General features: G+C 37.7%; 1 protein-coding gene across 1 annotated transcript in view; it reads left to right on the top strand.

Moving 5' to 3' along the window:
* CCDC138 (coiled-coil domain containing 138) overlaps positions 1-26461 on the top strand; it is a 193773-nt gene that overhangs the window by 21443 nt on the left and 145869 nt on the right. The window contains exons 6-7 of the mRNA XM_090269933.1: positions 10594-10752; positions 24596-24715. Of these exons, the coding sequence (XP_090126059.1) occupies positions 10594-10752; positions 24596-24715 (279 nt within the window). The remainder of the gene's footprint in view (positions 1-10593; positions 10753-24595; positions 24716-26461) is intronic.

Here is a 26461-nt window from a genome sequence, read left to right as displayed (position 1 = left end):
TTTGGGTCCAACTTGTTTGGGACTCTGTGGTTCCTGGACTTGTATGTCTGTTTCCTTTGCCAAATTAAGGAAGTTTTCTTTCATTATTTTTCAAATAAGTTTTCAATTTCTTGCTCTTCCTCTTCTCCTTCTGGCACCCCTATGATTTGAACGATGCTACTTTCAAAGTTGACCCAGAGATTCCAAATCTTCGCCTCGTTTTTTTAAATTCTTGTTTCTTCTTTCTTTTTCGGATGACTGTTTATTTCTTCTTTTGTTCCAAATCGCTGATTTGAATCCTGACTTCCTTCACATCACTGTTGGTTCTGTGAGAAACGCTCACAATAAAAACTGGGACACAGGACTTGAGCAGAAAAATGAGGCCTTTATTCACGAGTCTGCAGAGCCGGGCGCACCCTCACAGCCAGGAGAATGTGCGCACCAAGTAGACAAAGGAAACTGGTTTTATAGTCTTAGCTTCCCCACCCTGAAATTGCCACCCTAAAGTGATTATCTTTTCCACCCTGAAATTGCCACCCTAAAGTGATTATCTTCCTTGCCCTAAAGTGAGAGCGATTAGCTTCCCCGCCCTAACGCAATTAGCTCCCCCTCCCCTCTCCTTCTTCCCCGTTTCTCCATTACTGGTTAATCCGGAGTTACAATCTAACACGGTTATCTAAATGCCCCTTCTGTGGTTTGTAGATATGCCAGTGCTGTCAGCTCCCTTCTCAGAGACCCTCTAATTACATTTGCCCTTTGTTACTAATGACTTTTTACTGGTTTGGGAGTCACTATGTCCTTATTTCTAACAGTTCCCTGTATATTTTTCTTTATTTCACTTTGTATAACCTTCACTTCTTCCTTTATTTTGTGGCCCTTCTCAATCATTTCCCTGAGCATCCTGATCACTGATGTTTTGAACTGTGTATCTGATAGGTTAGCTACCTCCATTTTGTTTAGTTCTTTTTCTGGGGTTTTGTTCTGTTGTTTCATTTGGGCCATATTTCTTTGCCTCCTCAATCTGACAGCCTCCCTGTGTTTGTTTCTGTGTATGGGTAGAACTGTTCTGTCTCCGTGCTTCGGTAGTGTGGCCTAATATAGTAGATGTTCTATAGGTTCCATGGCACAGCCTCCCCTGTCACTGAAGCTGGATACTTGAAGTGCACCCTTATTGTGGGCTGAGTACATACACTCTCCTCTTATAGTTGAGCCTTAGTTATTGTTGGCAGATCAATGAGAAGGATTTACGCACGCCAGACAACTGCAAGGACTGGCTCTGACCACTGACCACTAACCTCCACTCTCTGTGGAAGATCAGCTGTGCAAGGGCAAGGTGGTGGTTCTCTGACATGGTCTGTAGCTGTCCACTTGGTGCACTGGCCCTGGGGATTCCTGGGTGGTGCAGCCCAAGGTCAGCCCCAACCTGTGTTTTGCGTAGGGCACCCTGCCTGAGCTGTATAGCTATCTGTGGTGGCTGCTACTTGTGTCGGGCTTGGAGATTCCCCAATGAAGCCAAGCTATGAATCTAAGCTGTCTCCTGGTAGTGCTGGGCCTGGAGTTCACTGAGGCCAGTTGTTGCTTGTTTGATACGATTTAGGAAGTTCTGAAGAATGAGTCAAGACCAGCCATTCATATGGAAAAACAGCATGGGTGGGCAGGTAAGTTGGGTGGGGCGGAGTCTCTGTTGATCTCCAGGGTGTGTCAAACAGTGTTTTCCAGATTGATGGAGTCCCAGTAATGGCACCAGCCTGACTGATCTGTGGGGAGAGGGTTTGAAAAGAGACAATGGCCTCTGCTGGCCTTAATGACAGACACTTCAGTTTCTCCCTGTATACCACTGGTGCCTTTCAACCTGCTACCCCGGGGCTGGAGCTCACAGGGATTGAGTCATGTGTGGGTTCTTTAAGATGAACTACTTGGGGCTCCAGCAATTTCCTCGTCTGACTCAATCCCCACTGGTTTTTGCAGCCAGAAGTTGTGGGAACCTATCTTCCTGGCACTGGAATACTTTGTTGGGGGCCTGGTGTGGGGCTGGGGACTCCTCGCTCCTGAAATATCCCTCCCAAATATTTACCCATCACACATGTCTGTGCCCCTCCTACGTGTCTTGATGGATGTGGTTTCTTTAATTTCGTAGTTGTCAGACTTGCATTGAACTTGATATTTGACAGTTCTGACTGATGGTTTTTCTATATTTTAGTTGTAATTTTGATGTGGTTGTGCGAAGAAGCGAGCCACGTATGTCTGTGCCACCATCTTGACCGGGTCTTCACCCCCTTCAACTTTTTATTCAATCCTTCCACCCACCCCCAATGCCCCCCGGGGTAACCATCAGTTTGTATTTTGTGTCTATAGTCTAATTATGTTCTGTTTTGTGTGTGTGTTTTGATTTTTAAAAAATTCCACATATTAGTGAAATTGTGGCATTTTTCCTTTCTTTGTTTTAGTAGTTCCTTTTCTATTGTATTTTTTAAATTTCCATATATACCCCCATAACCCTCTTCTACCCCCACTCCTCCTGCAATCACCATACTGTTGTCCATGTCCATGAGTTCTTTTCCTTTTTTGTTCAATACGTCAAACCCCTCAACACCGCCAAGCTATCAGCCTTCTCTTTATCTGAGTCGTCTCTATTTTGCTTGTTAGTTCAGTTTATTCATTAGATTCCATATATTAATTAAATCATATGGTTCTTGTCTTCCTCTGATTGCTTTATTTTACTTAGCATTATGTTCTCCAGATCCATCCTTGCTGTTGCAAAAGGTACCATTTTTAATGGCTGAGTAATATTCCATTGTGTAAATGTACTAAAACAGTTTTAGCCTCTCATCTACTGATGTATATTTGGTGGCTTCTGAATCTCGGCTGTTGTAAATAATGATTCAGTGAACATAGAAGTACATATACTTTTGCATTAGTCTTTCAGATTTTTTTGGATAAATTCCCAGAAGTGGAATCACTCAGCCTAAGGCAGTTCCAGTACTTCCATAGAGTTTTCCACAGTGGTTTCGCCAATTACATTCTCACCAGCAGTTCCGTAGTGTTTCTCTTTCTATATCCTCACCAGCACTTGTTTGTTGATTTATTTATGATAGTCATTCTGACACTTGTGAGGTAACATCTCATTGTAATTTTTATTTGCATTTCTCTGATTAATGACGTTAGGCATTTTTTCATATGTGTATTGGCCATTTGTATGTCCTCTTTGGAGAAGTTTCTACTTAGGTTCTTTGCTCATTTTTAATTGGTTTATTTGTTCTTTTGCTGTTGAGTTTTATAAGTTCATTATACATTTTACATTTTAACCCCTTATCAGATGTATCGCAAATATGCTCTCCAGTTCTGTGGCTTGTCTTAATTTTGTTGATGGTTTCCTTTGCTGTGCAAAGAACATTTTAATGTGCTGTAGTCCTATTTGTTTCTTTTCTCTTTTGTTTTTCTTGCCTGGGGAGATAAGAGTAAAAAAAGTATTGCTATGAGAAATATCTGAGATTTAACTGCCTGTTTTCTTACAGGATTTTTATGGTTTTGAGTCTCACAGTTAAGTCTTTAATAAATTTTGAATTTTTGTGTATGATGTAAGAAGGTGGTCTAGTTTTATTTTCTTTCTCTTATCTCTCCAATTTTCCCAACATGATTTATTGAATAAACTGTCTTTAGCCCTGACCCGTCCTGCAGGTCGAGCAACGAGGACCCTAGAGGGGGAGTGAGGATGAAGAAGGGACAAGAGACACAAGGAGAGGAGACAAGACAGTGCTCTGATCAAGTCTCATTTATTCTTAGTCAAAACAGTATTCTTATAGCTCAGGAGAGGAGGAATTTTTCATTCGGTGGGAACGCAGCTGCAGCTTGGGCGTTATCTGGTAGATATGAGTTAAACCGCAGGACAACAATCCCAGGAACAGAAAGAGGGTCATTGCCCTAGTAAGGAGTAAACAACTATTATGGGATGGTGAGGCCATGCCAAGCAGAACTTTAGGATGCCAGTTAGTAAGACTTCAGCTGAGGAACTTTTTAGTTCCCTACATAGCCCATTGTATGTTTTTGCCTTCTCTGTTACGTATTAATTGAGTATATAGGTGTGGGTTTATTTCTGGGCTCTCTCTTCTGTTTCATTGATCTATATGTCTGTTTTTATGCCAGTACCATGCTGTTTTGATTATCATAGCTTTATAGTACAGTTTGACATTAGGTAGTGTGATTCTTCCAGCTTTGATCTTCTTTTTCAATATAGGTGTTGCTACTCAGGGTCTTTTGTAATTCCATATAAATTCTTGGAATATTTGTTCTAGTTCTCTGAAATAGAATTGGTATCTTGATAGGAATTACATTGAATCTATACATTGCTTTCAATAGCATGGACATTTTAATTATGTTAATTTTTTCCTGTCCACAAACATAGTATATACTTCCACTTATTTATATCTTATTCATTTTCTTCAGTCTCTTATAATTTTCCGAGTGCATCCTTGGTTAAATTTAGTTCTAGGTATTTTATTCTTTTTGAAGAAATTGTGAATGGGATTGTTTCCTTAATTTCCCTTATGATAGTTTATTGGTATGTAAAAATTATAGCTTTTTTTTTGACATTAAATTTGTATTCTACTATACTGATTCATTTATTAGTTCTAATAGTTTCTTGGTGGAATCTTTAGGGTCCTCTATATACAGTGACATGTCATCTGCAAATAATGACAGTTTTACTTCTTCCTTTCATGTTTGGGTGCCTTTCATTTCTTCTTCTTGCTGATTGCTCTGGCTAGGACTTCCAGTGCTATATTGAGTAAGAGTGGTGAAAGCAGACGTCCCTGTCTTATTTCCGATCTGAAGGGCAAGACTTGTAGTTATTGCCCATTGAGATGATGATATCAGTCAGTTTGTCATATGTAGCATTTATTATATTGAGGTACATTAGCTGTGTTCCCACTTTGCTGACAGTTTTTATCATAATTGGGTCCGGGATCTTCTCAGATACTTTTCTCTGCACATATTGATATCGTCATGTGGTTTTCATCCTTCATTTTGTTTATGTGGTATATCATGTTTATTGATTTGTGGATATTTTAGCAACATTGCATCCCAGAATAAATCCCACTTGATCATGGTGTATGATCTTTTTGATCTATTGCTGCATTCAGTTTGTCAATATTTTCTTGAGAATTTTAGCATCTATATTCATTGGGGATTTTGGCCTATAATTTTCTCTGTTTGTAATGTCTTTATTTGGTTTTGGAATTAGGATAATGTTGGCCTTGTAAAATGAACTTGGGAGTCTTCCCTTCTGTTGAATCTTTTGTAATAGTTTGAGAAAATAACGTTGGGTAAAATTTACCTGTGAAACCATCTGGTCCAGAGGTTTTGTTTTTTGGGAGATTTTTGATTACTACTTCAATTTCACAATTTAATTTGCCTATTCAGAGTCTGATTCTTCCTGATTTAGTTTTGGAAGATTGTATGTTTCTAGGAATTTATTCATTTTGTCCAGGTTGTCCAATTTGTTGACATATGGCTGTCTGTAATATTTTCTTACAGTCCTTTATATTTTTGGGGGGTCAGTTATAACTTCTCCACTTGCATTTATGATTTTATTTATAAAATAATTAAAATATTTTTTTCTTCATGAGTCTGGTTAAAGGTTTGTCAATCGTGTTTATCTTTTCCAAGAACCAGCTCTTGGATTTGTTGATCTTTTTTATCTTTTTTTATACTCTATTTTGTTTATTTATGCTCTGATCTTTGTAATTTCTTTTTTTCTACTCACTTTGGGCTTTGTTGTTGTGTTTCAGGTTCCTTTAAGTGTAAAGTTAGATTGTTTATTGAGCTTTTTCTTGTTCTTGAGGTAGGCCTGTAATGCTATGAATTCCCTCTTACGATTGCATTCCCTGTGTCCCACAGGTTTTGGGTTCTTGTGTTCTCATTTATAAATATTTTTTTCAAGGTATCCTTTGATTTCTTCCTTGATTTCGTTGTTGACCCTTTTGTTGTTTAATAACATGTTATTTAGCTTCCATGTCTTTGGGTGTTCTTCAGTATTTGTCTTTGATTGATTTCTAGTTTCATAGCACTGTGTGATAAGAGAAGAATCTTGATATAATTTCAATCATCTTACATTTTTTGAGACTTCTTTTGTGTCTTAACATGTGGTCTTCCTAGAAAACGTTTCCTGTGCACTTAAGATAATGTATATTCTGCTTTGGGATGAAGTGCTTTATAGATACTAAATATATTTGATCTAATGTGTTATTTAAGGCTGCTGCCTCCTTGTTGACTTTCTGTCTGGAAAATCTGTCCATTAAAGTCAATAGGTTGTTAAAATCCCTAACTAGGATTGTATTTCTGTCCATCTCTCCCTTTATGTCCATCAAGATTTGCTTTATATATTTAGGTGCTCCTGTGTTGGGTGTATAAATGCTTATTAGGTTTATAGCCTCTTGTATTGTTTCCTTTATCATTATGTAGAGTCTTTCTTTGATTCTTACTCTAGCCTTGGTTTTAAAGTCTATTTTGTCATATATATTTATTGCTATCCCAGCAATATTTTCCTTTCCATTTGCATGAAATATATTTTTCCATCCCTTTTAATCTGAGTGTAATCTTTTGTTCTACAGTGAGTCTCTTGAAGACAACATATATATAGGTCTTATTTTTTTGTACATTCAGCTACCCTATATCTTTTGATTGGAGCATTTAAACCATTTACATTTAAAGTAATTATTGATAGATACGTATTTACTGTCATTTTGTCTTTTTAACTGTGTTTCTTGGTTATTTCTTCTTCCTCTTCTTCAAATTAGCTTTTTAACATTTGTTGTAATACTGGTTTGGTGTTAACAAACTTCTTCAGCCTTTTCTTGTCTGGGAAGTTCTTTATTTTTCTTTCAATTTTAAATGATAGCCTTGCTGAGTTAAGTAGCCTGGTTGTAGGTTCTTGCTTTTCATTTATTTGAATATTTCATACCAGTCCCCGACTCTGTGAGAAATCAGGTGACAATCTTATGGAGGCTTCTTTGTAGCTAACTGTTTCTTTTGCAGCTTTTAGGATTCTCTCCTTTAAGTTACACCATTTTAATTATGAGATGTCTTCGTGTGGTCCTCTTTGGGTCCATCTTATTTGGGACTCTGGGTGCTTCCTCATTTGTGTTTTTTTCCTTCACCAGGTTAGGGAAGTTTTCAGTCATTATTTCTTCAAATAGGTTCTTGATCCCTTGGTTTCTCCTTCTCCTTCTGTTATCCCTATTATGTGGGTATTGTTATGTTATATATTGTCCCAAATGTCCCTTAATCTATACTCATTCTTTTAAATTCTTTTTTTCTTTTTGGTACTCTGATTGGGTGGGGGTTTTTTACCTAGTTCTCCAAATCAATGATTTGATCCTCTCCTTCATCTCACCTGTTTATTCCTTCCAGTATGTTATTTATTTCAGATATTGCATTCTTTAATTCTGACTGGTTCTTTTTTACATGCTGTGTAGCTTCTTTACAATCATTACTTTGAGCTCTCTATCTGATAAATTGCTTGCCTCCATTTCATTTCATTCTTCTGGAGAATTCTCTTGTGCTTTCATTTGGGGCCTGTTTTCTTTGTCTTTCCATTTTGGCTGCCTCTTTCTGTTTGTTTCTATGTATTAGGTAGATCTGCAAAGACTGCTGCAGACCTATGTATATCAGGTGCTGCCTGTTCCTGGCTGTGATCAAGTTGCTTGGTGCTATCAGTGATCTACACCTTGGGCTCCCTATGCTGGGCCTGGGTGTGTGCTGAAAGGAGTAAGCTATGCATCAAGGTTGGCTTTTACCAGCACTGGGCCCAGGGGAGGGTCTGGTAAAAGGTTCAAAGTACCCAGAGATCTACTGCCTGCAGGCTGTCTGTTAGGCTTAGTCACTGAAAGAGCCTCCTGATGGTGGGGCTGTTGCTTCCCCTGAGGCTGAAGCCATATGAAGGGGAGTGCTCTGCAGGAGAAAAATGACCTCTGCAGTATGGGGAATGACTAAGCACAGGGATAACTGCAGCTGACCCTTCAGCTTTCTCCCCAGAGCCACCTACCCCAGACTCCTTAAGGGGCTCTACTCCACTGTGCCCTCCCTTTACCCTGGAGCCCAGGGTAAGTGTGAAATTTTGTGTGACGGCCCTTTAAGAGGATGTCTGCATCTCTAGCCATTTCTCCCTGGTGGACAGAAACCCTGCTGCTTTTCATGGCAGGATGTTATCAGGGTGCCCTTCCTGGTTCTGGTGCTCAATGACGAAGAGACCACCTTGCGGTTTAGATCCTAAACTTCTCAGAAGGAACCTTACCTCGTAGCCACTGAAATATCTCTTTGGGACTTCAGCTGCCACCTGTGGGAGCCCAGCCAATCCTCTCGTGCCTCCTCACTTCTTAACAGTCTCAATGATGATGTGGCTGCTTATGTTAGTCCTTGGCTTTTCTGCAGCTAGTCTTCAGTTGGTTATTCAGGATGATTTTTCTATAATTTAGTTGTAATTCCAGTTTGGTCCTGGAGGAGGTTAGTGTAGCTTCCACCTACTCTTCCACCATCTTGGATCCTTTTCAGCACTTTTTTTTCTTATGTAACTTATTTCACTAGAGGGTGAGATACCTGCTAGGTCCATCTGTTTTGTTGCAGATGGCAGAATTTTGTTCTTTTTTATTGTTGGTCATGGTGGTGTTGATTTGCATTTTTCTGATGGCTGCCTGAATTCAGGGGTTACACGTTTATTTTGTGCTGCCTGAAATATATAGGTCGAGATGTTAAATAGGCAGTTTAGATTTGAGTTTGGGGCTTGGGAGAAAGAGCTGAATAGTTGTGGGTTAGGAGCAATTAGCTGTTGTGTGAATGGAAGCAAGCAGAGAGTGTGAAAAATGATAAAGTGGCTTAAGCACAAATCGTAAGGAACATTGGTAGTTAAAGGGCAGTGGATGAAGCAGAGCCTGCAGAGGAGACTGAGAAGCCATGGCAGAGAGGGAGATGGAAAACCAGGAGAATATGGTGTTATGAAAGCTGATCAAAGAGAATATTCGAAGTTGGAAGAAATGGGCAATAGTATAAAACATTGCTGAGAGACTCAAAATGAGGACTGGGCAGTGATGTTCAGAATTTGTAATCAGTAAGCCATTTCAGTAGGGGTGCATGGACTGAGATCAGATTAAAATGAATTGAGGAGTGATTGAGAGGTAAGGTAGAGGGTTCAGCAAACGTAAACCAAGTTTTAAAGAATTTTGTTAAGGATAGGAGATAAGTTGGGTGTTATCAAGAATTTGATTTCAGATGAGATGGAAGAGGTTAAAAATATTAGAGGGATAGTCAGCATAGCTCCCCTGGCTGGTTTGGCTCAGTGGATTGAGCGTCGGCCTGCGAGCTAAGTGTCGCTGGTTCGATCTTCCAGTCAGGGCACATCAGAGAAGGAAAACTCTGACTCCAAAAAACCTCCGCTGCCTTGCGGCATACCTCTTCAGGGGAAAGGCTAAGGGAGTAAACCCCGACAGAAAATCCGGAGCCTGAGTCCCTAAGGCGGTTTGACGTTGCAGTCAACACCGGCAACTCCTGCGGCGCACCTGAAGCCAAGCTGTATTGACTCCGTCTTTCCCTTGGACCCTTCAGCTGCGAAGAGAGGGGGGGTCTGCTGCATGGGCAACAGCAGACCCTCCATATCACCCTGCCCAGGCTCTGTAGCTTCAGCTTCACTGGAGAGGACACTCCAGCGTCATCACAAGATGTCGATTCAACACGGGAGGAGACAGATACCGTGTCACTCCCGAGTCGGACTGCACAGCCATTCTCGGCGGTGCAGATAGACTCTTAAGAAGCTACACCATCGTCTCTCGAGACGGACGGCTGCCGCCGCCGCCGCCGACAAGTCAGCATAGCAGTCTCCATGAGAAGGCAGAAGGCACTGAGATCCTGAGCCTGTTTTATAATAGGGAGGGAAAAAGAAATGCATGTATCTTGAGGGCAGGGGCTTGAGGTTTCCTTCTGCTGTCTTCTGTTTTCTCTGTGAAGATAGAAATGAGGCTATCCACCCTAAACAGCGTAGGAGGGGATGTGTTTAAAGTAGAGTGGAGAGGGTTTGAAATAGACACTATGGAGAATGTGAAAGAGAGAGCCAACCATGAAAATATAAAAAGATTTCTGGACTGCATTAATAACCCAGTAAAGGTGTGAGATCATAAATTCACAACGCTACTACTTTTTATTGTGTGTTTTTTCTCCGATGGTATTTAGCAGTGTAGCACTGGGTCACGGAAGGTGGTTAGTGCTTTAGTTTAGGGTCGGGTCTTTTGGCCCAGCGTAAGGGAGTGGAGAGTGTAGGTAAAAGAGTGGACTATTGAAATGGAGTGTGGAATTTAAACTGGATAAAGGATTGATTCTTTGTAGTACTAATCCAAATTCTCTAGGGTTTCCATAGTATAATCTCACTATAGTATCATCATTTTGCAGCAAAATAGAATTTCTGTGCACATTTACTTGTACTAGTATATTACTGTAGTCTAGATTTTACTTGCAAACCATGTAGTCCTAAATACCATGTGATTAAGCTACAATTTTAGTAAATAAAAATATAATTTGTAGAATTTGTGAGCATACTTTTAAACAACAGTTAAACCTGACATTTTGATGCAGTGTGAAACTGCAGCACAACAGGAATTTGCTGAAGAACTTCAGAAGCGAGAACGTTTTTTAGTTGAAAGAGAACAACTGCTGTTCAGACATGAAACTGCTTTGGGTAAAATGAAAGGTGTGGAAGAAGAGGTTCTTACAAGATTTCAGATTATAAAGGAGGTAAGCACATAGCATTTGATTTTAGAGTTTCTCTTTTTCTTCTTAATTTGAATTCACTAGTTATTAGCATTTTGCCTCACATGCTTTATTTCTTCTCCTAATCCCCACTTTCTCACTCAAACACACACGTGTTTTTCCTGGACCATTTGAAAGTAGCTTGCAGAAATTATGACACAGACCCCTAAATACTTTGTAAATATTTTGAATGCTTATTTTTAGGAGTAGGTATCTCCTAAAATAAGTATATTCTCCACACTGTTGTTATATTTAGGAAATTAATGTTAATTAAATAACTTAATATACAGTTCACATTTACTTTCCCAACCGGTTCCCAGAATGTCTTTTATTATTGCTTTTTTTGTCCTGTTTTATTTTCTTATTAAAGAACTAGACATAATTCATGCATTATATTAATTTTTATATCTTTTTTGGTTTCTTCAAATCTAGAGCAGTCAACTTCACTATTTTTTTTTTTTTTTTTTTTGTGAGACTTTTCTTTGAAGACTCCAGACCAGTATTCATATAGAGTATGTCATATTCTGGATTTGCTTTATTGTTTCCTAATGATTATATTCAGATTTAATATTTGTGTCAAGAATGTTATATAGATGGTATTATGTCCTTTGTTTTATATCAAGAGATATTAATAACTTACATAGTTTAGAATTTTTGTTTGAAAAATCTATACAATTTTGTAATCACCACCATAATCAAGATAATAATTCTGGCACCCAAAGTTTCCTTAATGCTCCTTTGTTGTTATCTTTATACCCCATCCTCAACCCCTAAAAACCATGGATCTCTTTCTTTCCCTGTAGTTCTGCCTTTCCCAGAATGTCATATTAATAGAATCATCACATGATTTTTCTTTATCTTTGGTGTAGACTGCTAAAACTGAGAGAAACTCTGCCTTTCCAGCCACGGAAACGAGGAAAAGGGGCCTCTGGGAATGAAGGAATGTGGGAAAAATCTTGGAGACAAGATATTAGAAAGAGGATCTTTTCACTATGGTGTATATGAACTCATACAAATCTGGGTCACCTCTGATCTGCATAGCAAAACCAAAAGCTGCAGAGCAAAGGTGGAAGGATCAGAGTGCAATTTAAAAATACCACACAAGTCTCAGGTTAACTCCCTATCACCAATGCTGGAAGCATTGAAAAGAATTATAGAAGCATAGCAAAGACTTTGAAAACTGAACTCAGGTTTAAACCATTGTGTGAGTCTCAGACTAACCCTTACGTGGCATAGGCACAAGACAACTCCAAAGCAACACTACAAAAGCTGTGAAAAGTGAACCGGATTGGGTCACTGCCCACAGAAAGTAAGAAAGATCTAACTGGGTTCACTGCTTAAAAAAATAAATAAAACCAATATTCCCCAGTGGATTATAACAGGATTCAGAATCCACACAACATAATATCTGAAAGGTCCTGGATATAATGCAAAAGTCACCGGACATATTAAGAACCAGACAGATATGACTAAGCCTCAAGAAAAATACCAATCCGTAGATGATCCAGACGTTGAATTTTTAACTATGTTCCCTGAGGTAACTAAATAAATGCAAAGGGAAAGACAGAAATTCTCATGAGAAAAATGTTAAAGTTCTTAAAAAACTAACTGGGAAATTTAGAACTTTGACATACCAGAAATAAATAATTCATTAGATGAGTTCAATAGCAACACGGAAATGGAAGAAGAAACAGTGAACTTAATGATAGATAAATAGATATTGAATTTGAAGAACACAGAAGAAAAAAACGAGGAAAAGCGAACAGAATCTTAGAAATCTGTGGGGTAAAAGACCTACTGTATTAGTAATTGGAAATCCAAAGGGAGAAAGCATTTGGAACAGAAAAAATGTTTGAAGAAATATTGGTTAAAAACTCCCCAAATTTGGTGAAAGATATACATTTACAAATTCAAGATGTTCAGTGAACTCCAACAGGATAAATTCAAAGAAAAGCATGGAGAAATAGAGCATAATTGATTTGCTAAAAACCAAAGATAAAGAAAAATCATTTAATAATTCTGTTAACATGACATTCTGGGAAAGGCAGAACTACAGGGACAGAAACAGATTAGTGGTTTTAGGGGTTGAGGATGGGGGATAAAGATAACGACAAAGGAGCATAAGGAAACTTTGGGTACTAGACCAAAGGAGAAGGAAAAAAACCTAGGAAACTACTTATTTTAGGGTACTTCTCCAAGTTATCATTTCTTTCTATAATTTCCTACTTTGTTTACTTTTCACAATATTTACTTTTCACATTTTTTGTGTTTTGTCTAGGGTTTTTACTTGTATCAATAGGAGGTATAGGGCGTACTGGGCTTATCTTGCCATACTGCAAATGAAACATTGTATGTTTTTAATATCTTTCAAATGTGTAAAACTTTGGAAATGAGAATATTAACCTGATTTTTTAAAGTAAGTGTATTTCTTTTATTTTTCAGTTACAGTTTATATTCAATATTATTTTATATTAGTTTCAGGTGTACAACATAATGGTTAGACAACTGTACACAGTACTTTGCAAAAGTGTTTCCCCTGATATTTCCATTACCCAGCTGGCCCCCAAAATGGTTATTACAATATTATTGAGTACATTCCCTATGTTGTACTGTACATCCCTGTGACTATTCTGTAACTACCAATTTGTACTTTTTAATCCCTTCACCTTTTTCACCGAGTCCCTCAACCCCTTTCCATCTGGAAACCATCAGTCCTGTGTGTCTATGAATCATAGAATTTGTTTATTTTGTTCTTTAGATTCCACATAGAGGTGAAATCATATATTTGTCTTTCTCTGACTGACTTACGGACATTATATCCTCTAGGTCCATCGGTGCTGTCACAAATGGTAACATTTCAGTCTTTCTATGGCTGAGTAATAATTCCATTGTAAATATATACTAAAGCTTTTTTATCCACTCATCTGTTGATGAGCGCTAAAGTCGCTTCCATATCATGAGTTGTGTAAAAAATGCTGCAATGAGCATAGGGGTGCATATATTCTTTCAAATTAGTGTTTTGGTTATCTTCAGACATAGAGTGAAGTAGAATCTCTAGGTTAGATGGCAGTTCCATTTTAATTGTTTGAGAAACTTTTATACTGTTTTGCATAGTGGCTGCACCCTTTTACGTTCCTGCCAATAGTGCACGAGGGTTCATGGTTCTCCACATTAGCGAACACTTGTTGTTTTGTTGATTTATTGATGATAGCCATTCTGACAGGTTTGAGATAGTAATCTCATTGTGCTTTAATATGTTTATTGGGCATCTGTATGTTTTTTCTCGAAAAGTGTCTGTTTGGGTCCCCCTGCTTATTTTAATTAGATTTTGTTTTCACTATTGTTTAAGTTCTTTATACATTTTGAGTAATAACCTCTTATCGGATGTATCACTGGGGAATATCTTTTACCATTCAGTAGGTTGTCTTTTCTTCGTTGATAGTTTCCTTTGTGACAAGTTAGTTTGAAGTAGAACCATTTGTTTATTTTTCTTTTGTTTTCTTGTGTGAGGATAAATATTAGAAAGAAAATATTGTAAAGAGAAATGTCAGAGATTTTACTGCCTGTATTTTCTTCTAGGAGTTCTATGGTTTCAAGTGTTACATTTGAGTCTTTAATTAATTTTAAGGGTTTTTTGTTGGGGGTGTAAAAAGGTAGTCTAGTTTTATTTATTTGCATGCATCTGTTCTATTTTCCCAACATGATTTATTGGAATGACTATCTTTACTGCATTGTATGTTCTTGCCTTCTCTGTCACATATTAATTCACTATAAAAGTGTGGGTTTATTTCTAGACTCTATTCTTTTCCATTGATCTGTATGTCTTTTTATGTTATTATCACGCTGTTCTGATTACTATGGCCTTGAAGTATGGTTTGATATCAGGCTGTGTGATACCTTCAACTTTGTTCTTCTTTGTCCACATTGATGTGGCTATTTGGGGTCCTTTGTGGTTCTATACATCTTTTTGGATTATTTGTCCTAGTTTTGTGAAATACATACACCATTGATATTTTGATAAGATTGCTTGACTCTGTAGATTGCTTTAGGTAGAATGGACATTTTAAGAATGTTAATTCCTTCCATCCATCAGCACAGTATATGCTTCCATTTATTTGTATTTTCTTCAATTTCTTTCTTCAATATCTTATGACTTTCTGAGTACCTGTCTTTTACCTGGTTGGTGAAGTTTATTTCCAGGTATTTTATTTTTTCTTTTATTATGTTAAATTCTCTCTCAAGGATATGTTTATTGATTTTAGAAAGAGAGGAAAGTAGAGATGGAGGGAAGGGGAGAGAGAAAGAAACATTGATGTGAGACAGAAACATTGACTGGTTGCCTCCCATGTGTGCCCTGACCAGGGGATCAAACCTACAACCTAGGTATGTGCCCTGACTTGGAATTGAACCTGCAACACTATGGCGTATGGGACGATGCTCCAGTCAACTGTGCCACCTGGCCAGAGAAAGTATTTGATTTCTTTCTTTTTTTTTTTAAGGCAATTGTAAATGGGATGGTTTTCTTAGTTTCCCTCTCTGAGAGTTTATTATTGATGTATAAAAATGGAAGTGATTTCTGAGTGTATATTTTGTATCCTACTTTACTGACTTCATTTATCAGTTCTAGTAGTTTTTTGGTAGAATCTAGGGTTTTCTATATGCAGTATAATGTCATCTGCAAATAATGACAGTTTTACTTCTTCTTTTCCTATTTGGATGCCTTTTATTTCTGCTTTTTGTCTGATTGACATAACTAGGACATCATTACTCTGTTGAATTAGAGTGGTGAAATGGACATCCTTGTCTTGTTCCTGATCTTAAGAAAGACACTTTTAGTTTATCCCTGTTGAGTATGATGTTTGCTGTGGGTTTGTCATATATGGCCTTTATTATATTGAGTTATGTTCCCTCTATTTACACTTTGTTGAGAGCTTTTATTGTATATGGGTGCTGGATTTTATCAGCTGCATTTTCTGTGTCTATTGATATGATCATATGATTTTTATCCTTTTGCTTATGTGGTGTATCACATTAATTGATTTGCGGATATTGACCAACCTTGCATTCCAGGAATAAATCCCATAGGATAAGTTTATTTGTGACTATGTTTTAAGTTATTTAAGGAATCACTTAATGCAATAATAAAATTACATAAACCTAATTTTCCCTGATGACTGGATTTTAAAACATGGATTCAGAGGAGGGAGTCCTTGTATTCCCAGAGATCTCCAACCTAGTTTTATTTTATTTTTTCTCTTTAGATTTTTGTTTGTTATTCTTATTACATGTAAAGATAAGTGCTGTAACTTAATTTTACCTATGTGATTACTTGGAAGAAAGACACTCACTCTTTTGATTTCATATGTAAATTTGTATTTTTTTTAAAGTATATTTTATTGATTATATTGTTAACAGTAGTTCCAATTTTTTCCCCTTGCTCCCCTCTGCCCAGCACCTCCCCTTCCCCAGCAATTCCCCCCACCCCCCGCCCACCGTCCATGCCCATGGGTCATACATACAAGTTCTCTGGCTTCACCCTTTCATATATTATACTATTTTTTTAAAGATAATTTAAAAAATTAATATTTTTAACAATAAAAAATAACAATCCCTCCCTCTCAGACATAAGACCCTTTATAATCTTATAAAAGACAATGGGTGAAGGTCTCGAGCTCCTCTAGCTGCTTCAAGCTGGACATGGTTGTCATCCTACCTACCCTTGGGTCCAGAAATCCCTAATAAGAATGGAGGTGTGGAGGGGAGGGTGGCCTTCCCACATGCGGAAGGATCGTGCAGACTCCAGGTCAGCTGGCTGTCCCCGAACAACGGCGTGCTTGGTTTAACAGGCTGGCATCCTTGTTGTGTTCTGGGGGCAACAGATTAGGCAACAGGGTTAAAAGACATCATTCAGTCCATAACCACTAGATGACAAAAGGCAGGTATTGATTTTTCAATGTCCTACATTAGGGAAAAAAGGGGCTTCTTTGGAGGAAGGTGTGCCAGGCACGTCTCACCTGTCCAAAACCCTTTTGCCCGTTATACTTAATTTGGGCTGAGGGAAATATTTTAGGTTTTCCCCCTCTCAGACCTCCGGGCCCTTTCTGTCCAAACCATTAGGATAGAAAAGAGAAGCCAGTTTTAAAGCGAAGCCTATAGAACACCCCATTCTTCACCAACCCAGCCACTTAGTTCAGCCAAACCACTGATTCTCAGGAGGCAGCGATGCAGACAGGATTAAGTGAGGTCTATACATACAGACAATCACTCAGGTAATGAGACCACAGGCTTATTCGCTTTGAAAACAGAAAACACATGTGAATTTATGCAGCATAACCCACAAACAAGTCTGTAAATCTCTAAGGCTGTCTTATTGGAAAGACATCCAGTTGCAAGGCATTTGACATTCTTCTCGCCTGTAAATTAAACATCTTTGATGATACCACAGACCTAGTTTAACTTTCAAATGAAAACAACCTTTAAATGAAAAGAAACTTTAAAGACAGTTAGCTGCACTACTTTGTAGTCTACCACTGAGCATTGTGATTTTACTTGAATCACGATTTTTCTCCTCGAGATTACCCTCCTTGTCATTAAAGGGACTTCATTAAGTCCATTTTTAATTTCTCCTGTTCATTTGCATAAACACAACAAGAACAGCAAATGATCACTTATGATGTTTAGTTCTGCTTTGCTGGGACTTACACAAGGAACATTTAGGGTGACCTTCAGTCTGCCCTTCAGGGCACAGAAGCTGAGCCACATACCTGGCATTCAGCCCTGCCTATAAACACCTGTCTTTTCCAAGTCCTTCAGGTTTTCCATTGTGCCTTAAGGTCCCTTCTAGCCATCTTTCAGGAAAACAACCTTCATTCCTTCCCTGGAAAGATTGCCATGGACCGTGCATCCAAACAAGGTACCAGGCCTTTTATCTCGTGGGCTTTTATTTACCTTTGAAAGTCAATCCCAGTTCCTCAGGGCTTTTTGGTAACAACCAAAGCCCAAGCATGTCTCCTTTAGGCATGACATTCCAGTCAAAGTCTTGGTAAAAAAAAAACCCCTCTATTACCGTCTGGTCTTATTAGTTTTATGCAAAGAACCTTATGTCATTACTTCTTCAGAATGCCGAGTTCTGGAGGGATCAGATAGGGATAAAAATATACAGTGTGAAGGAAAATCCCTGTCCTTCTAATATCCACTAAAATTGCATTTCCATTCTTTATATTTTTATTTTTTCCTTCACTAAAAATATTTTTGTTTGTTTATCCATTACAGTTGTCCCACTTTTTTCCCCTATTGCTTTCCCGCACCCTGCCCACCCCTCCTCTCACTAAATCCCCACCCAGTTGTCCATGTCCATGGGTCATTTATACATGTTCTTTGACTAGACCCTTCCCCTTATTACCCCTTCTCTCCCTCCCCTGTCCCCCCTTGTTACTGTTAGTCTCTTTCTTGTTTACATACCTCTGGTTCAATTTTGCTCATTTATTTGTGTTGTTCATTAGTTTCCTGTAGTAGGTGACAGCATAAGGTATTTTTCTTTCGTTGCTTGGCTTATTTCGCTAAGCATAATTCTCTCTAGTTCCATCCATGTTGTTGCAAATGGTAGAAGTTCCTTCTTTCTTTCTGCTACATAGTACTCCATTGTGTAAATGTACCACAGTTTTTTGATCCACTCATTTACAGACGGGCGCTTTGGTTGTTTCCAGCACTTGGCTATTGTAAATAGTGCTGCTATGAACGTAGGGTTGCATAGGTTCTTTTGAATTGATATTTCAGGGTGTTTTGGATATAATCCTAGCACTAAAATTGCTGGTTCAAAAGGCAGTTTCATTTTTAGTTTTTTGAGGAAATTCCAAACTGTTTTCCATAGTGGCTGCACCAGTCTGCATTCCCGCCAGCAATGCACCAGGGTTCCCTTTTCTTCTCATCTTCACCAGCACAGGTTGTTGATTTGTTGATTATGGCCATTCTGACTGGTGTAAGGTGGCATCTCATTGTGGTTTTTATTTGCATCTCTCTGATGGCTAGTGATGTTGAGCATTCTTTTATATGTCTATGGACCCTCTGTATGTCCTCTTTGGAGAAGTATTTGTTCAGGTCCTTTGCCCATTTTTTAATTGGGTTGTCTGTCTTAGCATTGAGTCATGTAAGTTCTTTATATATTTTGGAGATCAATCCCTTGTCTGAGGTGTCATTGGCAAATATAGTTTCCCATACATTTGGTTCCCTTTTCATCTTGCTGATGTTTTCTTTTGCTGAGCAGAAACTCTTTAGTTTGATGTAGTACCATTTGTGTATTCTTTTCTTTATTTCCCTTGCCTTAGGAGATATATCAGTGAAAATGTTGCTATGTGGGATATCTGAAATTTTCCTGCGTATGTTTTCCTTTAGGTCTTTTATGGTGCCACAGCTTATATTTAAGTCTTTGATCCATCTTGAGTTTATTCTGCTGTATGGTGTAAGTTGGTGGTCTAATTTCATTTTTTTGCATGTCCCTGTCCAGTTCTTCCAACACCATTTGTTGAAGAGGCTCTTCTCACTCCATTTTATGTTTCTTCCCCCTTTGTCAAATATTAGTTGACCATATAGTCCTGGGTTTATTTCTGGGCTCTCTGTTCTGTTCCATTGATCTATATGTCTGTTCTTATGCCAGTACCAGACTATTTTGATTACCATGGCCTTGTAGTATAGTTTGGTATCAGGTAATGTGATTCCTCCTACTCTGTTCTTCTTCCTCAAGATTGCTGTGGCTATTAGGGCTCTTTTTTGGTTCCATATGAATTTTTGAAGTATTGGTTCTAGGTCTTTGAAATATGTCATTGGTCTTTTAATAGAGATTGCATTGAATCTATAAATTGCTTTGGGTAGTATGGACATTTTAATGATATTGATTCTTCCCAACAATGAACATGGTATATGCTTCCATTTATTTGTATCTTCCTTAATTTCTTTCTTCAGTGTTACGTAGTTTTCTGAGTACAGGTCTTTTACCTCCTTGGTTAAGTTTATTCCAAGGTATTTTATTTTTGTTGTTGCTATGGTAAATGGGATTTTTCTTTTAGTTTTCATCTCTGAAATTTTATTGTTGGTTTACAGAAATGCTTTCAATTTCTGAATATTGACTTTGTACCCTGCTATTTTAACAAATTCACTAATTAGGTCGAGTAGTTTTTTTGTAGAGTCTCTAGGGTTTTCTGTGTACACTATCATGTCATCTGCAAATAATGACAGTTTTATTTTCTCTTTTCCAATTTGGATGCCTTTTATTTCTCTTTCTTGTCTGATTGCTGTGGCTACAGCTTCCAAGACTGTGTTGAATAGGAGTGGAGAGAGTGGACAACCTTGTCTTGTTCCTGACTTCAGGGGGAATGCTTTCAGTTTTTGCCCATTGAGTATGATGTTGGCTTCAGGTTTCTCATATATTTCCTTTATTATGTTGAGGTGTGCTCCCTCTATTCCCATTTTGCTGAGAGTTTTCATCATAAATGGGTGTTGTACTTTATCAAATGCTTTTCTGCATCTATTGATATGATCATGTTGTTTTTGTCTTTCATTTTGTTTATGTGGTGTATTGCATTTATTGATTTGTGAATATTAAACCATCCTTGCATCCCTGGGATGAATCCCACTTGATCGTGGTGTATAAACTTTCTAATATGTTGCTGGATCCGGTTTGCCAATATTTTGTTGAGGATTTTAGCATCTATGTTCATCAGCAATATTGACTGGTAGTTTTGTTTCTTTGTTGTGTCTTGACCTGGTTTTCGAATTAGGGTTATACTGGCTTCATAGAACGAGTTTGGGAGTCTTACCTCTTCTTGGATTCTTTGGAATTGTCTGAGGAGGATAGGAGTTCTTTCCTAAATGTTTTGTAGAATTCACCTGTGAAGCCATCCGGTCCAAGGCTTTTGTGTGCCGGGAGTTTTTTTATTACTGCTACAATTTCACTGGTTGTTATTGGTCTGTTCAGACTTTCTGCTGCTTCTTGATTTAGTTTTGGAAGATTATACATTTCCAGAAATTTGTCCATTTCCTCTATGTTGTCAAATTTCTTGCCATACAGTTGATCGTAATAATTTCTTACAATCCTTTGTATTTCTGTGGTATCGGTTGTGATTTCTCCTGTTTTGTTTCTGATTTTATTTATTTGGGTCTTCTCTCTTTTTTTTCTTGATGAGCCTGGTTAAAGGCTTGTCAATTTTGTTTATCTTTTCGAAGTACCAGCTCCTACCTTGTTCGTGTTTTGAAATGTTTGTTTAGTCTCTGTGTCATTTAATTCTGCTCTGATCTTGATGATTTTCTTTCTTCTACTCGCTGTGGGCTTTGTTTGTTGTTCTTCCTCTAGTTCTTGTAGCTGTAGGGTTAACTTTTTTATTAGAGATTCTTCTATTTTTTTAGGTAGGCCTGTAATGCTATGAACTTTCCTCTCAAGACTGCTTTCGCTGTATCCCATAGATTTTGGGTTGTTGTGTGTTCATTATCATTCGTTTCCAGAAACTTTTTGATTTCTCCCTTGATGTCCTGGTTAACCCATTTATTATTTAATAGCATGTTATTCATTCTCCATGAGTTTGAATGTATTTGAGGTTTTTCCTTGAGGTTGATTTCCAATTTTAAGCCATTGTGATCTGAGAAGATGCTTGACATAATTTCAGTTTTTTTGAATTTGTTGAGGCTTGTTTTGTGTCCTACCATGTGGTCTATCTTTGAGAATTTTCCATGTGCACTTGAAAAGAATGTATATTTTGCTTCTTTGGTGTGAAAAGTTCTATATATATCTACTAAGTCCATTTGATCTAGAGTGTTGTTCAGTGCCTCAATATCTCGGTGTTTCTTTGCTTCGAAGATCTGTCCATTGTTGACAATGGGGTGTTAAAGTCCCCTACTATCAATGTGTTGCTGTCTATATCCTACTGACGTCTTTCAAAATTTTCCTTATATATTTGTGTGCTCCTAAGTTGGGTGCATATATGTTTACAAGGGTTATATCTTCTTGATGCATTTTTCCCTAAAGTATTAGGAAATGTCCTTCTTTGTCTCTTTTTATGGCCTTTGCTGTGAAATCTATTTTGTCTGATATAAATATTGCTACCCCAGCTTTTTTCTTATGTCCATTTGCTTGGAATACTTTTTTCCATTTCTTCATTTTCAGTCTGTGTAGATCTTTTGTTCTAAGGTGTGTCTCTTGTAGACAGCATATATGTGGGTCATGCTTTCTAATCCATTGCCCTAACCTATGTCTTTTCATTGGAGCATTTAATCTATTTACATTTAAGATTATTACCGATAGGTACTTATTCATTGTCATTTCCCCCCTTTGTACTTGTGTTCCTCTGTCTCTCTCTGTTTTTTCATCTACTTAAAATCGACCCGTTAGCATCTCTTGCAATGCTGGTTTGGCGGAGATGTATTCTTTTAGCCTTCTTTTGTCTTGGAAACTTCTTATTTCACCTATTTTGAATGAGAGTCTTGCTGGGTAGAGTATTCTTGGTTGTAGGCCTTTGTTTTTCATTGCTTGAAATATTTTTTGCCATTCCCTTCTGGCTTGTAGTGTTTCTGTTGAGAAATCTGATGATAGCCTTATTGGAGCTCCCCTGTATGTTATTAGTTGTTTCTCGCTTGCTGCTTTTAGGATTCTCTCTTTATCTTTGAATGTTGCCATTTTAATTATGATGTGTCTTGAAGTGGGCCTGTTGGGGTTCATCTTCATTGGGACTCTCTGTGCTTCCTGGACTTGCGTGACTCTTTCTCTCATCATGTTAGGGAAGTTTTCTGTCATTAGTTTTTGAAACAGGTTTTCTATACCTTGCTCTTCTTTTTCTTCTTCTGGAGTTCTTATGATACGGATATTATTACGTTTCATGTTGTCCTGCAGCTGTCTTAAAACCTCTTCATTCTTGTTCAGTCTCTTTCCATTTTTTTGCACTGTCTGGGAGTTTTTGTCTACGTTGTCCTCCAGCTTGCTGATCTGATCTTCTGCTTCCTCTAGCCTGCTTTTAATCCCTTCTACTGTGTTCTTCAATTCAGAAATTATATTCTTCATTTCCTCCTGGCTCTTATTGATAGCTTCTATGTCCTTTTTCATGCTGGTGTAATTCTCAGCAAGTTCCTTGTAGTTTCCCTGGAGTTCTTTGTAGTTTTCCTTGATCTCCATTGAGCTCATTGATCTTCCCCATAATCCATGTTTTGAATTTCATATGTGATAGTTTGTTTCTTTCTATTTCTTTTAGCATTCTTTCTGGAGATTCTACCTTTCCTTTCGGTGGGGGGTTGTTCCTCTGTCTCCCCATTTTTGTGACTTCTATTGTTTGTTGGTACTTCTTAGAATGATCTGCACTTCCTGGATCTGCCCCTGGTGGCGTCAGATCCTGTACCAGTCTGAGCCTAGGCAGCCTGTTGGAGACTTCCAGGGATCTACTGCCTTTGTCTAACTTCTTTAGTTGTTAATCTATTTGATCTGTGATTAGCCGTCAGGCTTAAGGACCGAGGGTGTGGCAGCTTAATTCCTGTAGGCAGGGCTTTTGCTTCCTCTCAGGCTGACACCACTCAGAGGGGAATGGTTTGCCTGTGGTACTGGGAATGAGTCAGCACTGGGACCCAGTCGGCTACTCCCTCGGTTCTCCCCTGAAAAGCACTGCACCAAATTCTCCCTAAGTGTCTCTCGTTCTCTCTGCCCTCCCTCTGCTTGAGCCCAGGGTAAGTGGGGGCCAAAATATTTTCATACGTGATCCGCTTAAGAGCTCTTTTTCTCCAGCTGTTTCTCTCCAGCTAGCAAGAAACTCTGTGGCTTTTCGCTTTTCACAGCTGGATACTATTTTACTTTCCACTCTGTTGCTGTAGACTGGGAAGCCCCGCTGGGGGTTTAGACCCTGCTCTTTTCAGGGGGAACCCCCGGTTGCTGAGCTGTTTCTCAGTCCCTTCAGCTGCCACCTGTGGGAGCCCAGCCAGCCCTTTCGCATCTCCGTACTCCCTACCTGTCACGTTGTGATGTAGCGGCCTTTTCTGTCTCTCCGTGGTTATAAGACTTCTCTCCAGCTAGTATTCAGTTGGTTATTCCAGATGATTTCTCCAGAAATAAGTTGTAATTTCAGATTGGTCCTAGGAGGAGGTTAGTGTAGCTTTCACGTACTCTTCCGTCAACTTGGAGCTCTTAAATTTGCATTTTTTGATAAATTAGAAATAGAGAATAAAAGGTGAAAGAAATAATAAATATTCATACTTTAAGTTGAAAACATGCTTTCTCATTTAAATGTAATTAAAGAGGAAATTGATGTGAATCATTTATAAAACTGATTCAGGAGAGTCAAATAATTTGGGGAACAATAATTTTATTATGTATATCAATTGTTTGAGATGTTGAACAATTTTAACTACTTTATGAGAGCAAGATTATTATTTTTTTCTGTTTTTGGACTAGTTCTACTTCTCAAAGGTAACTTAAACATTAAATTTTAATCTGTAAAGCTGTAAATAATTCCCTGTTCTCTTGAAAAGGATCTGAAATTCTTCTTTGTTTATAATTCCATTATGTCAATACAAATTATTTCATTGAGTTTATGTGTTGGATTTTTCTGAGTAGAAGCTTTATTGTTGCTTTATTTGTATAATATGTTTTAATAAGGTATCTCACAAGTCCTTTTAATGCTTGGTTAGTACTTTGATTGCTCTTGCAGTTTTTATGAGTAATTTACAATATTAGTTGTGTATGCTTAAATATGCTGGTTAAAGCTCTTTTGATTTAGGGAGTTGTAATTTGTAATTTATGTTTCAGTACCATTAATGACAAACAGTCCTTACCTGATTTTTAAATAAAATTTTTTCCTTCTAGCAACATGATGCAGAAGTTGCGCATTTAACTGAAGCTCTTAAAGAAAAAAACAAAGAAAGCAAGAGGCTAAGGTCTTCTTTTGATACTTTGAAAGAATTGAATGATAGCTTAAAAAAACAGGTAAGACCTATTTTAATATATATAAGATTATAAGACATTCTTAGAACTATATGGTATATATTTAACAAATTATAAGTAAATCTTAGAATACCTGGTTAGAGAAATTTTTTAATAACTTTGGTAGCTTTATTATAAAATACTGCCAAATATAAAATATTCTTAAGTTTTTGATTTCTTATCATCTATTCTGGCAACCAGCTGAGTTTGGCAAGTTGAAATTTTTAAGAAAGAAGCAAAAGAAAAAAAAACCCCTTGACCTAGAACTTTTACCTGCTGTTACACACTATTGCTTATTTAACATTTTTTAATTTTATTGTATCTATTATATGCTAGTCACTGTACTCGAAGTCTTCACATTGCTCATAGTCTCATGAGTGTAAACCAGTATCGTATTGCACTCTAATTACTTATTTATATAAGTGTTGTTATTTAGGATAGTACTTGGTATAACTACAGTTGCATAACAAATATTTTTGTGAATTGTATAATTTTATTTTTTTTAAAAATTTCCCTTTGCCAGTTTTTGACTGAAAAATGTGAAAGTGAAGGTAAATGTTGAGGAGGTACAGGAGAATGATTATTTGTATCTGTGGGAAGCAGAAGTGGAGGAGCAGAAATTGGGGTAAACTCAGCACTGAATTGGAAAACTATGGATTCTCAAATGTAACTAAGCTCATATTCTCAGAGATAATTTGCCTCCTGGGATTCCTTAGTTGGCTGAGTGTTCTCTGTTTTTAAATCTTGATTTCCTATAGTCACTACTGGTTATAACCTGTCTCCTTTGCAGTTATAGGTGGGTTACCCTATTTCTCACTGTATCTAATTCTTTGGTCCCCTGAGTTCACTTGTGGTTTCCCACAATTGGTATATGACCTTGACTTACTGTCTTCTGGGAGCTTACTTTACCACTAGAGAGATTACTTTTTCCATCACAGTCTCAGACTAGCACTCAAAAAAGACAAGGGTTTCTTTAATTGCCACTGTAGGTACAACACTGCCCATTCCTATCTCTAGGTTTATATTTATATAATCCTTAGTAATTTCACATCTGCTTGCATGAGGGTATAGTGATTAGAGTGGTTATGTGCATTATTAAGTGATTGAACCCATTGATAAGTGGATTTATGGCCAGTGTGTCTGAAGTGAGAAAGCTTAGAAGAAACTCTTTGGTACAAAGTGGCAGAATGCTTTTTTATGGTTGATTTGTTTAGTGTGTATCAGGGATCAACAAATATTTTTTGTTATAGACCAGATAGTACATATTTTGGATCTCTGTCACACTGATTCAACTCTGCTTCACAGTGCAAAAGCAGCTATAGACAATAAGTGAATGAGTGTGGTTATGTTCTACTAAGACTTCATTTATAAAAACAGGCACTGGTCAGATTTGGCCCACATGCCATAGCTTGCCAGCTCCTGGCATGATGAATGATAAATGCTTTGAAATTGCTAATTATAAAGGGAAGTTATTTTTGTGACTTACATAGCATATTATGAAAACATTGGATATAAATAAATTTGCTTTAGTAATAATAATATTTTAAAATTTCCCATTAAGTCTTGTCAAGGATTAATGTTCAGGACTCATAAGAGGAGAGAGTCCCAGTGAACACCCAGGCTCAGTGTTGAAAGCAGCAGGTTGCACACTAGGAGTAGGTGAATTAGAGAGAGAACCCTCTTCAGACTGAAACCTCTTCTTGACTCATCTCAGTTTTTGATAACAAGGTAATCAGTCTCCATTTAAAA

This window comes from Furipterus horrens, unplaced genomic scaffold (genome assembly GCF_987537825.1).
Source record: "Furipterus horrens unplaced genomic scaffold, mFurHor1.1.pri manual_scaffold_3, whole genome shotgun sequence".
NCBI lineage: Eukaryota > Metazoa > Chordata > Mammalia > Chiroptera > Furipteridae > Furipterus > Furipterus horrens.
Note: the sequence above shows the minus strand (reverse complement) of the source record. Positions and strands in the feature narration are given on the sequence as shown.